The sequence below is a fragment of the Taudactylus pleione genome, unplaced genomic scaffold, assembly GCF_031769625.1.
Source record: "Taudactylus pleione unplaced genomic scaffold, aTauple2 ptg000638l, whole genome shotgun sequence".
NCBI lineage: Eukaryota > Metazoa > Chordata > Amphibia > Anura > Myobatrachidae > Taudactylus > Taudactylus pleione.
The window spans coordinates 352,965-366,973 of NW_028285040.1; the positions used below are offsets into that span (position 1 = coordinate 352,965).

A 14,009-nucleotide genomic window follows, 5' to 3' on the forward strand; every position below is an offset into this window, starting at 1 on the left:
GTTAGAGCGGCCCTTTGCGATGGAGGGACTTCCGGGTCTATGACCCAGAAGCCCCTCTGGTGTCCTTCTGCACGTGCTGCGGGGAGGGGGGGGGGTTGGGAGCAATCCGATCGGATCCGTCTCACAACACTCTCCCGATAGAAGCCCATAGGCTTCTATAGGGTAACGCCATCAAGAAGATGGAGTAGCCCACCGCAACCAAGCCCTGGAGTGCATCACATTCCGGGGGCTTGGTGCATATGAGAAATGCTGCCAAACCCGCATTTTCGGGGTTTGACCGCATTTTTACTTTTCCTGCATCCCGCCCAAGGTAATTATACTGCATCAGCAAGGTCTCTCCCAGGCAAATATTTAAAAGCAGACTGGGGGTTCAAGATGTGCTGTTCAAGCTCTTTTGAAGAAGCACAAAGAAACGGGCAATGTTGAGGACCATAGATACAGTGGTCGGCCAAGGAAACTTAGTGCATCAGATGAGACACATCATGCTTACTTCCCTTCTAAATCGGAAGATGTCCAGCAGTGCCATCAGCTCATAACTGGCAGAAACCAGTGGGACCCAGGTACATCCATCTACTGTTCGGAGAAGTCTGGCCAGAAGTGGTCTTCATGGAAGAATTGTGGCCAAAAAGCCATACCTTGGACGTGGGAACAAGGCCAAGTGACTCAACTATGCACGAAAACATAGGAACTGGGGTGCCAAAAAATGGCAGCAGGTGCTCTCAGCTGATAAGTCATAATTTTAAATATTTGGCTGTAACAGAAGGCAGTTTGTTCGCCGAAGGGCTGGAGAGCAGTATAATAATGAGTTTCTGCAGGCAATAGTGAAACATGGTGTAGGTTCCTTGCAAGTTTGGGGCTGCATTTCAGCAAATCGAGCTGGGGATTTGGTCAGCACTAATGGTGTCCTCGATGCTGAGAAATACAGGCAGGTAATTATCCATCATGCAATACCATCAGGGAGGCGTTGGATTGGCTCCAAATTTATTCTGTAGCAGGACAACGACCCCAAACATACAGCTAATGTCATTAAGGACTATCTTCAGCGTCATCACATCCCCCAGTGTTAGCTAGGCTAGGGAAAAACTGAGGGGACCGGCAATCTGCTCTCACTGGCGGCCGGCACTAATAGACCCAGGTAGACATTGCTTGCCAGTTACTATTAGATCCAGTGTACATTGCAATAATACTCACCGGCAATAGGGAAGACCGACTGAAGGGACATGTGATTCCTGAAGGTCTCCCTGGTTAAAAATAAATAAATAATGAGAAATTTGGTGTCATCACATCCCCTGGTGTTAGCTAGTCTAGGGAAAAGCTGAGGGGACCAGAAATCTGCTCTCACTGGCGGTCGGGCCTAACAGACTCAGGTAGACATTGCTTGCCAGTTACTGTTAATCCCTGTGTACATTGCATCAATACACGCCGGCAATAGGGAAGACCGACTGAAGGGACATGTGATTCCTGAAGGTTTCCCTGGTTAAAATTAAAGAAATAAAATGTTAAAAAACAATATAAGTAAAAAAATAAATACATAATTTATTTACCCCAAATGGAAAAAAAAACAAGCCAAATAAATTTTGGAAGGTGTTTTGAATAACATAAACTTTGAAAGTAACTTTTAAGGCAGACATGATAAATATTTTCATCATAAATTTGCAATGTGAAAATTAATATTTACATGCAAATTTACTAAAATCCTCTTGCTTGCTCTTATTGGCTAGTTCAGCTGTGCCGAACTAAAGCCGTGGCTAGCTGAAGCCGGTGATGTCTTTGCCGACTATCAGCGCGACTGTGATAGCAATAATCAGGTTGGTTTTTATTGGTTGAAGCTGTCACATGTAACAGCCTCCATTGCGCCAGTGCCAGAGAGCCAGGTTAAGGGGGTCACGCGGCCTGGGGAACAATGTGTTTGGGTTTTTTACTGTGGGGGCCAATGTGGGATTTCGGCGGGACAGTCCCCACGCCCCTCCCCTTTCTATCACACAACACCCCCTTTTCCCAGCACACCCCGCAAATGTAGCTACTTGGTATATCACAAAAGAGTTTCAGCTTTGAAAGTAGATAAACGATTTCAAAAGTCTGGCCGCCTTAAAAATCAAAGTTAACAATAATATAGGCACAACCACGTTACCCTCCGTATCTAGTGAACAGAGTAGCAGACGAGCCGTAATAATCCAGGAATGTTACTCTGAGCACACGGCTGGATTTGGCTGAGGTCGCAGCCCTGCTTTGTGCATGCCTAATACAAACACAGATCTGCTGTCAGCTTTTTCCTCAAATTCCATTCCAAAGTGATCTCTGGTGACATAATGGGTAAAGGACATGTGCTGAACACAAAGTCACAACTCCACCTGCAATAACTGTTTCCGTGCTGGTCTATTTCACTTATACTCAGTACTGTGGCCAGTTCATATCCTAATATCCTAGCAGACTGGACGTAAGTGAGAGGGTAGGTCACACGATGAGGTTGTGGGACTGTCGCTCTTCATTCCCAATTTCAAAGGTCCTGAGAAAGAGGCTTCACGGAAGGTCCCTGCTCTGCTCCCTAGGGCCTGTGGTGAGCTCTGCAATAGTATGGGCCGGAGACTTGGCCCAGGCTGGCTCCTGCTATCTCAGTGAGTGCTACCACAGGCGAGCGAGCTCCCTATTATGTTAATATGGAGGCGTGGAGATCATGCGTGTTAAACGGTTTATGGCAGGTGTTCTTAGCACCTGGTGTAAACTGGTGCACAGGTGCTATAAAGTCATTACCAAGAAAGGATAAAGCTGCATACACACACAACGATTTTGTTACCAACGATTTTATGAACGATTTTCTGTCAGATTTTTTAAAGTGTAATGAACGATTTTTTTGAACTACAAACGATTTTTGCATATTAACTTAATGAAAATCGTTGAGTTGACAAGTCTGACTGACTACAAACGTGAACGCGCATGAACGATAATCGTTCATCGTTTGACTCAGAAAGTGAACGATTTTTCAAACAATTTTGGAATATCCGCCAAACGTTCAGCTTCATTCAATGATTAAACCCCCCCCCCCCAAAAAAAACCCCCAAAACATTCTGTGTACAAGATGGCTTCCCACGTTTAACGATCACAGAATAACAAACCCTGCTCATCAATATGGTCATTGAATATATATTTTTTTAAAGTGGACTTCTTTTCAGTTCTGCGTAAGCTGAACGACATATAGAGCCATGCTTTGTATAATATTCTGATTTATGCCCTGTGACTCGCGCTTGGAGTGTAAGCTCTTTAGATGTTTTCCTAACCTCAGAATATTACTATATGGCCCTATGGTGGGAGTGGGGGGATGTCCAGCAAGGAGCGGAGAACATCTGGATGAGATCAGGCCAGATGGTGAATAAACACAGGGCTGTGAGGCCTGCCTGTAACCTGCGCTGTTTGATTTTCCTTGGCAGCATGCAGCAGGGGAAGATGTTTTTCTTCATTGGAATGACCATGGCACTGATCCAGGGCGGATACGCTAGAAGAATCAAGCCAGGAAATGAAGTGAAAGCTGTGAAAAGGGTAACTATGCGCTAACGACATGTGTACGCGGCGTGGCGGCTGAGCTGTATGCTGGTGGATCGGATGCCTTCAGTGGCTCGGTGGGTAAATGTTCTGCTAGTCACATACCATACGCCTAAAGCTGTGAGCAAATATGAATAAAGACCTATCATCCAGGTGATAGAAGAGCACTGTTCCTTGTAGTCGCTGACTATCACTGATAAAGGAGCATAGATCCACTTGTGGTTGTAACAGGACAGTATAAATACATATTTCTCAGCTGCTGCTTGTAGTTTCTATAGTGGTTATAGGGAGATGCAGATTTCTCTGCCTTCCAGATAAAATGTCCTCTGACACTTATTTATATGGCGCAGTATTTGGCTCCACCCTTCATTGCGATTCGCTGCTGCTGCGGAGGCAGACAGACAAGAGCGCGTAATGGTAAACTGCACCGCAGCGATGCTTGTTCTAAGTTTTATAAGAAAGACAAGTGGGGGAATTTAAAGTTGGGTTGATTTCCCTTATAAGTATTTTTTTTTTCATCAAAAGCAAAAGCCCCCTGAGCTTAGTACAAGCTTGTAAGAGTTCATGTATGTTCTTTAAGCCTAAGGTGCAGAGTTGAATGCAATCCGACTGCCATTGCTCCTGCATTGCAAGCACAGAATTCAATACATATACAGTATTTACCATGGGAATGCGTTTATAATCCTGAGTGCTGGGATTCCGGCGTTCCGAATGCCGACACTTATCAGAATGCCGGCACTGGCATCTGACCGCCGGGATTCCGAAGGTAAGTATTGGGGTTAGGGGGAGTGTTTGGCACTAGGGGGAGGTTAGGTTTAGGCTGCGGGGAGGGAGGGTTAGGGGTTAGGCTTACTTACCTGGAGGTGTCGGGATTGTAACCTGGTTGGGGTGCCGGCGTTGGGATTTTGACTGCCGGGATCCTGAGCACTGGCATCCCGTACCCATCCCATTTACCAGTATGCAGTTGTAACGCATCTCTCCAGTCTGACAAAATCCGTGCGCTGGGTGTTGTACCTGTCATCATTTTCTGGGCCTGATTCAGAGCCGCTCGCTGCTGGCAATTGCTCGCTCTGAATCAGGACGTGTTTTTTTTTTTTTTTCTCCAGCTCGCTCGCAAAGCTGTGGGTGACCACCCACAGCTTGTGCGAGTGGCCTGGAGTCCATCGCGATTATCGCGACCATAGGGCTTGCGACGAGACACTGTGGTAGGGTCTCAGCTCCCGCAATCCCGAGTGGACTTCCTGCTCTAATAGAGCAGGTAGTTCACTACTGACATCACTAGTGATGTCCGTAGTGGGAACGCCTGCGTTTGTGCAGCCACCCCCCCTCCCCGCCTACAAAACGGGGCGAGCTGTCACTCACCATCGACAGCCGCCCCGTCTTGTAGCGAGACCCGTAGCGACGGAGCTGCCGTCGCTGGATGGGTCTCGCGCATGCACGCGCCGGAGGCGGCACATGCGCAGTGGGGGACCATCGACCTGCTTGCGAGCGCTGTATGCTTCCGAGCTGGTCTGAATCAGGCCCTCTGTGCTCACTTGCACCTGTCCTATCCTTGGTAGAAAAGAAATGTCCTCTCTGAACTTAGGCCCTCATTCAGACCCACTCGCGAGCGGCTGTCCGCTCGCAAGTGGGTCGATGGTCTGCACTGCTTATGCGCACGACGGAGGGAGCTCCGTCGCGCGCATGCGCGAGACGCGACGAGCGAAGGACTTTCCTTCGCTCGTAGTGTCTCATCAAAGGGGGCGTGCTGTCGATGGTGACTGACAGCACGCCCCCTTTGGTGGGCGTGCCGGGGGCGTGCCTGCCAGACGGAGGCGTTCCCAAGGGAACGCCTACCGTCTGAAGCCGGCCCCACTGACATCACTAGTGATGTCAGTGGGAGTGATTTTGGCTCTGATAGAGCCAAAATCACTCCTGGCCTTGCGGTTGAGAAACTCAACCGCAGGCTTCTGCTCGCAGTTTCGATGGTCGCGATGGTCAAGACCATCGCAACCATCATCCTGCACGCTCGTATATGCTGTGGGTGGTGACCCACAGCTATACGAGCGTCCAGGAGGACGCTCCATAATTATGGAGGTGGGCCCTGATTCAGAGCGAGCGCTCTGGTCAGAGCGTCCGGCTCTGAATCAGGGCCTTAGTCTACATGAGAAGGCTCCAGTTATGCCCCTTCAGCTGCAAGTGGAGATGTGGTGGAACTGAGGAGCACTCAGCATCTCCCCTAGTTGCGTATGCTCATCTCCATAACATACATAGGCCCCCATTTACTAACGAGTTTTATCACCAAAACGAATGATAATTTCACTGTATATGATAAATGGTGTCATTTTTGACAGTTGGGAGCTGATTGGCTGGAGCACCATTTATCATACACAGTGACATTTATCACACGTTTTGGTGATAAAACTCGTTAGTAAATGAGGCCCATAGTGTGCAGACGCAAAAGTAACATCTGCAAACCCAGCTTCCGTTCAGCTCACATTGGTCCCTAAATGTGCTGATGCTAATTATCATGTAATGTCACACAGGCTGCTTTGTGCAATTCTATTTTGTTAACTGTTTTAAACCTGAAGACAGGAATGAATCCTCAAAAGCCCAGGCTTGCAAAAAACATGTAGCGTGGTCCAAGTGAATAAAATCGACTCTCCATTGTGTATATATATTAGTAGCAAATATGGAAAGGGTGAGATCATTACTCACTAAGTATAACTGATGAGGAAATGACACAAGGATTATATCAGGGATGATGAAGTAGGAGTTGTGTGATTAGGCCACAGGCCAGGTGCATTTAACAGGTTGCAGATCTCCATACAGATGTGTGTGTATATAATATAGAGCCTGTGTCAGCGTTGCAAGCGGAGCCGCCGCATTGGCGATCTTTTACACTGCTCATGCTCCCCAGGCTGCCCGAGGTGTACTTGCACACTTCTGAGGATCTGCAATATTTTCAGAGGAATACGGACGTCAGTAGATCTCCGCTTGGGTGTAACTGGGCTTAACATAAGTTTGCTGTGGACGTGTGGATGGAGCTGTGGCCTAATTACCGGTAAACTCCAGCGATTTCGGATGCATCCCTTACACCATGGATAGGGCTGTTGCAAATGCTTACTAATAGTGATGGTGGATGTACAGTGGTGGTGCAGCTACATAAGTCCGGCCGTCTCTGGGTACAGGCTGGAATCTGCAGCAATTTTCTAGCACGAATGCGGCCGCTTGGCATGTGCATGTGACTCTGAATCAGCACCATAGTGTCCACATTTCTGTATGTGTATTGCGCCTATTATTTAATATGGACAAACTGTGTGATGTGTCCCGCAGGCCATTATTCTGCTGATCCCAGCATTCCTGCTGATTGGATGGGCAAGCAGCCTGACCATGCTGGGCCTCGGACTTCTTCTCTACTCTTTTGGTAAGTTTCTCTTATTGAGAACTAAACTCCTCTGTTTGTACTGGCCGCTCCAGCGCTTTCACTGAACAATTTATATACAAGACTACAGTTACACATTCTACATGTTATATGAGGAGCAGTTGTTAAAAGTATTTTTGTGATGCTGTACTATATATATATATATATATATTATATATATATATATATATATATATATATATAAATAGGACACATTTTTACGTGTCTAATAATGCTGTGACTTAGAGGGGGGAGATTTATCAAGGCATGGAGAGAGGTAAAGAACCAACCAATCAGCTTCTAACTGTCATTTTTCAAACACGGCCTGTAAACTGGCAGGAGCTAATTGGTTGGTACTTTATCTATCTCCATTTTATCATTCTCCTTGCTACATCTCCTCCAGAAGGGTTCATTGAGTCCCGGAGGCTTATTGATCCCACGCTGCTTGACTTCAGGTTACATAAACGGTCCCTGTAACTCAGATATCACAAAGTGATGCCATTAGCACAACTAGTAAGCTTAGGGGAGCCAGGTAACAGGTAATAGAGAGTTGATTTACTGTGCCTAGTCAGGCAGCAATAATGGAACCATGATAATGTAATCTAATGCTAACTCTCTAGAGCCAGTTTATATTGTAGTTTGTGCTGGCAATACCGGAGACCTATTAGAGACTACTGTAACCCTTCATGAAGATACCTGGGCCCATGGACTTATAGTTAACCCTATTTTGTTTTTCATTCCTTGGTGAATTTGTTAGACAACCTCCCCCTTTCCATTGAATTTGTTAGACAACCTGTTTGCTGTCACACGTGCTGCCTGCTATAGGATTAAGGTTATCTAGGAGTCCAGGAAAATGTCTCCACCTATGACCACAACAAAATGTCATCGTAGCCACCAAACACCCATGCCCACAACTTTACATTTACGGTAGCAGTAGTTTTACCTTTTAAAACCCTCTAGTGTTTTAGGATTAGCGGTTCTTTAAAGAAAGATAAGGAAAAGTATATTCAGGCATCATAGTTGGTGTATTGGTTACTGCATTACTGACTGAGGTCGTGGGTTGGATTCCCACCACGGCCCTAACTGTGTGGAGTTTGTATGTTCTCCCCATGATTGCGTGTGTTTCCTCAGGGTACTGCAGTTTCCTCCCACACTCTAAAAATATACTGGTAGGTTAATTGGCTAATGACAAAAAAATAACCCTATTGTGTATGTGTGTGTACATAAGTAATATAGATTGTAAACTCCACTAGGACATAGACTGATGTGAATGGCTAAATATTCTCTGTAACCACTGCAGAATATGTAAGCGTTATATAAATAATTAATAGTAAATAAATAATGTTCACTAATATATCATAAACGCCACACTGTAGGAGGGATGGGGTAAGATCATGTCTTTTTGGTTTATATTCATGAGCAAACAACACAATGTCTCTTTCTGCGCGTCAATGTGGGAGGAAGACCCTTCTCCAGTTTTACAGGGGGCTCCACACAGTGTAATAGTGTCAGTGTGAGTATACATTACTGACAGTGCTGTTAGCATATCTGGCCTGGGGCTCCATGCATTCATTATTTTATCAACCAGGAATAAAAAATTTGTCCCACACACAGCCCTGGTTCTAACCCTTGTTGTATCAGCTGCGAGTCGCCTGTGCTAGATCTTACCAACCCGTGTCTGACTATTGACATTATCCAATGTCTGACATTATCCATCTTGTGCTTGTGTATTAGTTGCTCATAGACCCTGTTTTGAAAAGCATACTCTGTTCCCCTCAGTAATTACATCCTCCCTCCCTGATCCTGGGGCCCTATTATCCTAGCAGTTGTTCTGCTGACATAGTGACTGCAACTTGGAATAGAGCCACTGATCCACACCCAGCTCTGCTAATTTACAACATATGCCAAGTGCTGCCCTGAGAGTTATTGTGTTGCATTGTGTTGGTTTGATGGTATTTATGATCCTGTTGTTCGTTCCAGACCACAGAGCCAGCAATGTTAATTATTGTATCAAACCACCATAATGTTAGGCAAGTAATTCTCCTTGTATGTGATTGTTTCCTCGCCTCCCAATGTGTACAATGTACGACGGCTCTGGTGTGCTTTACTTTACTGCCAGTAGAGGGCATTATAGACTATACTTCAGTTGCATTATGTTTAATTTTGGGTTTGTTTTTATGGTGCTTGGTGGCGTTTAGCCGTTTCATTACCAGGAAATCCTGAATGAAATGTCTATATGTCATCACAGGAAATATACCGCACATTACTGTGCAACATATATATTGTCTCTCTGTATCAGGGAGAAGCAATACAGGGAACACAGATCTGCATTCACAACAGTGAGATGTGTAGTGTTTGGGACAGTTGTGTAGTGCAGTTAACCTTGTATAACCGCTTCCCTGCCCCATTTACCTCCACTCATATTGTATATTTGTTTTGTCAGATTTTTTTTAATGCGAATTCAGTTTTCAAACATAATAAACAATACAAAAAGAACTCAGAAGAAAAAGGTGCTTAGAGGCCAAATGTCAGGTTTGGAGGTCATAGTTCAGGTCTAGCCGTAGTGACCAAACCTGATCATATTTAAATTATCTCTTGATATAAAATAAAGCGCTCATATGCAACCGTAGAATTAACCAGGCCAATCCAGCTCTGTAGGGTGCCGTGTTAGTTTTTACTTACAAACCTTTTTATGACAGTAACAGCAACAGTGCCACCACTCGGGTCATGAAGCATAGATGCGAGACAATGGATTTTCATGGTTCATTTGATTGGGGTCATAGGAAACTTTGTTATAGTTCACCTTCTGTTCGTCTGTATATCCAAAACTGGGCAATCCACCAACAGGATGAGCATCCAAATTGGCCACCTACGTGTGGCCAAACTGTACAAGATCACAAGGGAGATGATGGCATCATGTGGAAGGCATTTGGTCCCAGACACATCAATAGCAATCACCGCCTACATAACACAATAATGGTATTAGTGGCTTTATTATTATTATCATGCAGTTCAGCTGTTTCCAGGGCCGCCAGTATTATTTTTGAAGTGGACGGGCTATAACAACCTCCAGCCAATCAGATGGTGCAGAGCAGCACATAGTATTTCAGGAGAGAAGAATGCTCATTTTGTGGTAGGGAGTGACCCGCCCACTGACGTGATTCAGTAAGTGAGGACATGGCTGCACGTGACAGGGGCAGTGCGTCATGTGAGGAGGGGGATAGTATCTAGCAGGGAGCCACAGACTGTGTAATGGACGGAGCAGCGTTTACCAAAGGTACAGATTAGTGAGGGTCTTGTCAGCTCGCAAACGCACCTGTATGTCAGATGAAGTCATGCATCCAAGTTATTTTTCATGCTATACAGGCAAATATAATACACCCACCTACATATTTGTCACTTATACAGATAAATCATGTACCTTCGTTATGGCTAGCCTCTACAAAACATTGACAGGGATTTTCCTGCCCCTGGCGTAATGGCTCATGGCTGTATGGGTGTATGGGTGTATGGCTGTATGGGTGTATGGGTGTATGGGTGTATGGCTGTATGGGTGTATGGGTGTATGGCTGTAAGGGTTTATGGCTGTATGGGTGTATGGCTGTATGGCTGTATGGGTGTATGGCTGTATGGGTGTATGGCTGTATGGCTGTATGGCTGTATGGGTGTATGGCTGTATGGCTGTATGGGTGTATGGCTGTATGGCTGTATGGCTGTATGGGTGTATGGGTGTATGGGTGTATGGGTGTATGGCTGTATGGGTGTATGGGTGTATGGCTGTATGGGTGTATGGGTGTATGGCTGTATGGCTGTATGGCTGTATGGCTGTATGGCTGTATGGGTGTATGGCTGTATGGGTGTATGGCTGTATGGCTGTATGGGTGGCAGGGAAAGGATGCGCCTCATCTCGGGTGTCAGGCGTCAAATGATCGGTGCAAACCTCCTATTTCTCCCACTAATGTTCTGCTTTCAATGCTGATTCTATTTGGTTTTATTGGCAGATAGAGAGGCGTCAGACAGATCAGCCATCGCTCTAGGCAGGGGAACTCTGAAAGTCCTTATTTCTAGCTTTAACTAAAATATAAGTGAGAAGATTTTACAAATGACTGAAATAAAGAAATGCACCTGATTGTTTAATATCCCCTTTCTTGGGGTTATTCAGGGAAGTGTGTCAGCGTAATACAGTTACTCCTCTTCTGAGTAGGGGGTTTCAGATATAACATGGATAATATTAGAGGGGCAGGTGGAGAGCTGTATAGACTCAGAGACGTTCTATCTACAGTCCATAGCTCGGCACTGCGTCTGTGTGGATAGGATGTCTCTCTTATTGAAAGACTTTGAAGATCAGAGCAGCAATATTGTTAATAAAGCACTGAATTACCCGACATGTAGTATATATGGGAATCCACGTCACATATTTGTTAAACCTAATTGCTATTTATTTTCTATTCCAGCTGCAGCTATTGTTGTTCCATGTTTATCCACATTGGTGTCAACATATGGTATGTACATATTATAGCAAGTGAGCGCCGAAACTTTACCTGACTTATGTATAATACAGTAAATATGTGCGAGTTCAGCGTTCCACTGCTGACTTCCACTGTATACGTTCCCTACGCACCGTGGTGGCGGCCATTTTGTGAGCTGAGTCTATGAGGAGAAATGTGGCCAATCCATTTACTAAGAACTACTGCCATTTCTGAGGCACGAGGTAATTCATGGCTCTAGACTGGAGGATAACCCGAATATTGCTTCAGCATTCAAAATGGCTGCCTCCTCCAGGTGTCAGATGTACTATCTCTGTGTATGGAGAGTTTTTTGTTGAAACGATTGGACGGTGTGGTAAGGGGTTTAGGAAGCGACCTGTGTACTCAGTCGTCTTCCTACAGCACTAAAGGTGCGTACACACTACATGATATGCTCCCTGAGCGATATCGTGTAGTCTGTCCCCGGCAGGCTGTGCTCAATGTCGTTCATGACATTGAGCACAGCCGCTGAACGATATCATTAACGATATCGTTCAGCGCCGGGCTCTCTCCCCCATTCCCCAACATGCAGCAACCTGACGACATCGTCAGATTGTGCTGCATGTTCAGGCGATGGACAATGTCGGAAACGACCAGCGGGACTGCGCATCGCTGGTGGTTTCCGACATAAAAGTGCACGATTTGTGTACGATTACTGAGCGATTGCACGATTACGATGTCGTAATCGTGCAGTCGCTCAGTAATATCACCCAGTGTGTACCCACCATAACAGACCTGAGCGATACCGCAGCCATATCTCGTCCTGTTACTTCCTCTCAGGTGCAGTCAGGAGGACAGTGTGTGAGTAGAGTATAGTAATACATCTCTCAGTCTCGCTGTGCATTAGCTCTCAGCTCATTAATAAATCAGATTGCTATTTATGGCATTCCTTCCAAGGCTTTTATCCTGTTCTACATCTTACTCTACGTGCTGTCTGTATTATACAGTGAGGATGGGAGAATAAAACCTTTAACACATTACATAATAATAAAAATTAGTATAACTAGCGCACAGTTTGCTCTGAAGAAAAAGCAGAGATCGTATGTTCTCTTTTTAAATACATTGCGCCAAATGTAATAGGGTGAGAGGTTAGAAAATGTGAGAGAAAACTGTCACATTTTTAATCTCAGCCAATGTAATAAAGTCACAGAACATGCAAATGTGCATGTTTTTCAGACTCAATAAACTCTCATCGTATTACATTTGGCCCCATGTGTCTGATGAAGAGTTGGTAGCAAAATGGTCGTACAAGTCTCGATTGCGCTCAGCCTACGTTAGCCTGCCCCTTCTCCCCCAGTCCTGCCTCTCTGCATGGGTGCATATGATTGAGGTCTATATACTGGGCACACAGCAGAGCGGTTTTAGCTATTACTGGTGCAGATCTCACATAGTAAGCTGTAGACAACAATAGCATCACTGCCACCATCCATGAGGGTCGGCGAGAGATTGAGGTGTGCAAAGGAAAAGAAAAATCTCCAAACAATGTAATTATTATATTTCTATAATATAAATAGTCCTTATTTCATATATGTATTGTATAGATAACAGATCCTACTCCTATCAATCATATCAATATTTTACAAGCAATAAAACTGTGCCCCTCCATAGTAAGGGGAGATGTATAAGTGAATACAGTAGAGAAGTTGCCCATAGCAACCAATCAGCTTCTGCCTATAATTATATAGAATGTACTTGATAAATGCTGCCTCAAAGCTGATTGGTTGCTATGGGCAACTTCTCCGCTCTACATCACCCCCTCTCTAGCTCTCGGCAATATTTCCTTTGACATTATTTAAATAAAAATTGTTTGGGGAGATAAAGATCCTGTAACACTCGTGTGGACATTAAGAGCCAATCAGGTTCCTGCCGGTATATGTGCTGTTCCGTCTCTCACTAACACTCATAAAGATGGATGACTTCCGCCGTTATAATACCTGTTATCATTTTACCTGTTCGGTGTAATGTATAGTTGTGTGTATCTGGCAGATCCAGATGCAGTCACCATGTCCACATTCAAAATGTTGACACAGAACATGGCTACATCTGCAGAATGTCGACATGTGAAATGGCGATATTCTGCAAAATGCCGACATTAGGGTTAGGCTACAGGGTTAGGGAACTCACCGCCAAAAACCGTTGGATCAGCTGGCACTGCCGTAGCTGGAACACAGGTAAGTGAGTGCCTTTTTTTATAGAATATTCCCCATTATGTTTAATGACACAGATTATATTAAGGCAGATTTCTTGTGTGCAGTGTGTTGCTGATGCTTTGACTCTGCTTGTTGGTTGCTCTCTGCAGGCTCGGCCAGTCAGAAAGGCACGGTGATGGGAATCCTTCGGAGTCTGGGGGCTCTGGCGAGGGCCGTGGGTCCTGTCTTATCAGCGACATGTGAGTGTCCTCTCTCCATAATTAGCACAGGGTGATTAGATTAGACCTGTGCGGCTGGGAGAAACATCTTCTGCACTTCTCATGTCACTAGTGAGCTGGGTGTGTCCATCCTGGGTAGGATCCAGAATATCCGAGCCAGGAAGCTATCCGTCAG

At 45.2% G+C, this 14,009-nt stretch overlaps 1 protein-coding gene across 2 annotated transcripts in view; it reads left to right on the forward strand.

Moving 5' to 3' along the window:
- SLC75A1 (solute carrier family 75 member 1) overlaps nucleotides 1–14,009 on the forward strand; it is a 48,414-nt gene that overhangs the window by 26,740 nt on the left and 7,665 nt on the right. For both annotated transcript variants that reach the window (XR_015872000.1, XM_088454997.1), the window contains exons 9-12: nucleotides 3,426–3,534; nucleotides 6,853–6,943; nucleotides 11,395–11,442; nucleotides 13,766–13,855. Coding sequence is in view for 1 of the 2 variants with exons in the window: in XM_088454997.1 (XP_088311123.1) it covers nucleotides 3,426–3,534; nucleotides 6,853–6,943; nucleotides 11,395–11,442; nucleotides 13,766–13,855 (338 nt within the window). In the remaining variant the exon portion in view is untranslated. The remainder of the gene's footprint in view (nucleotides 1–3,425; nucleotides 3,535–6,852; nucleotides 6,944–11,394; nucleotides 11,443–13,765; nucleotides 13,856–14,009) is intronic.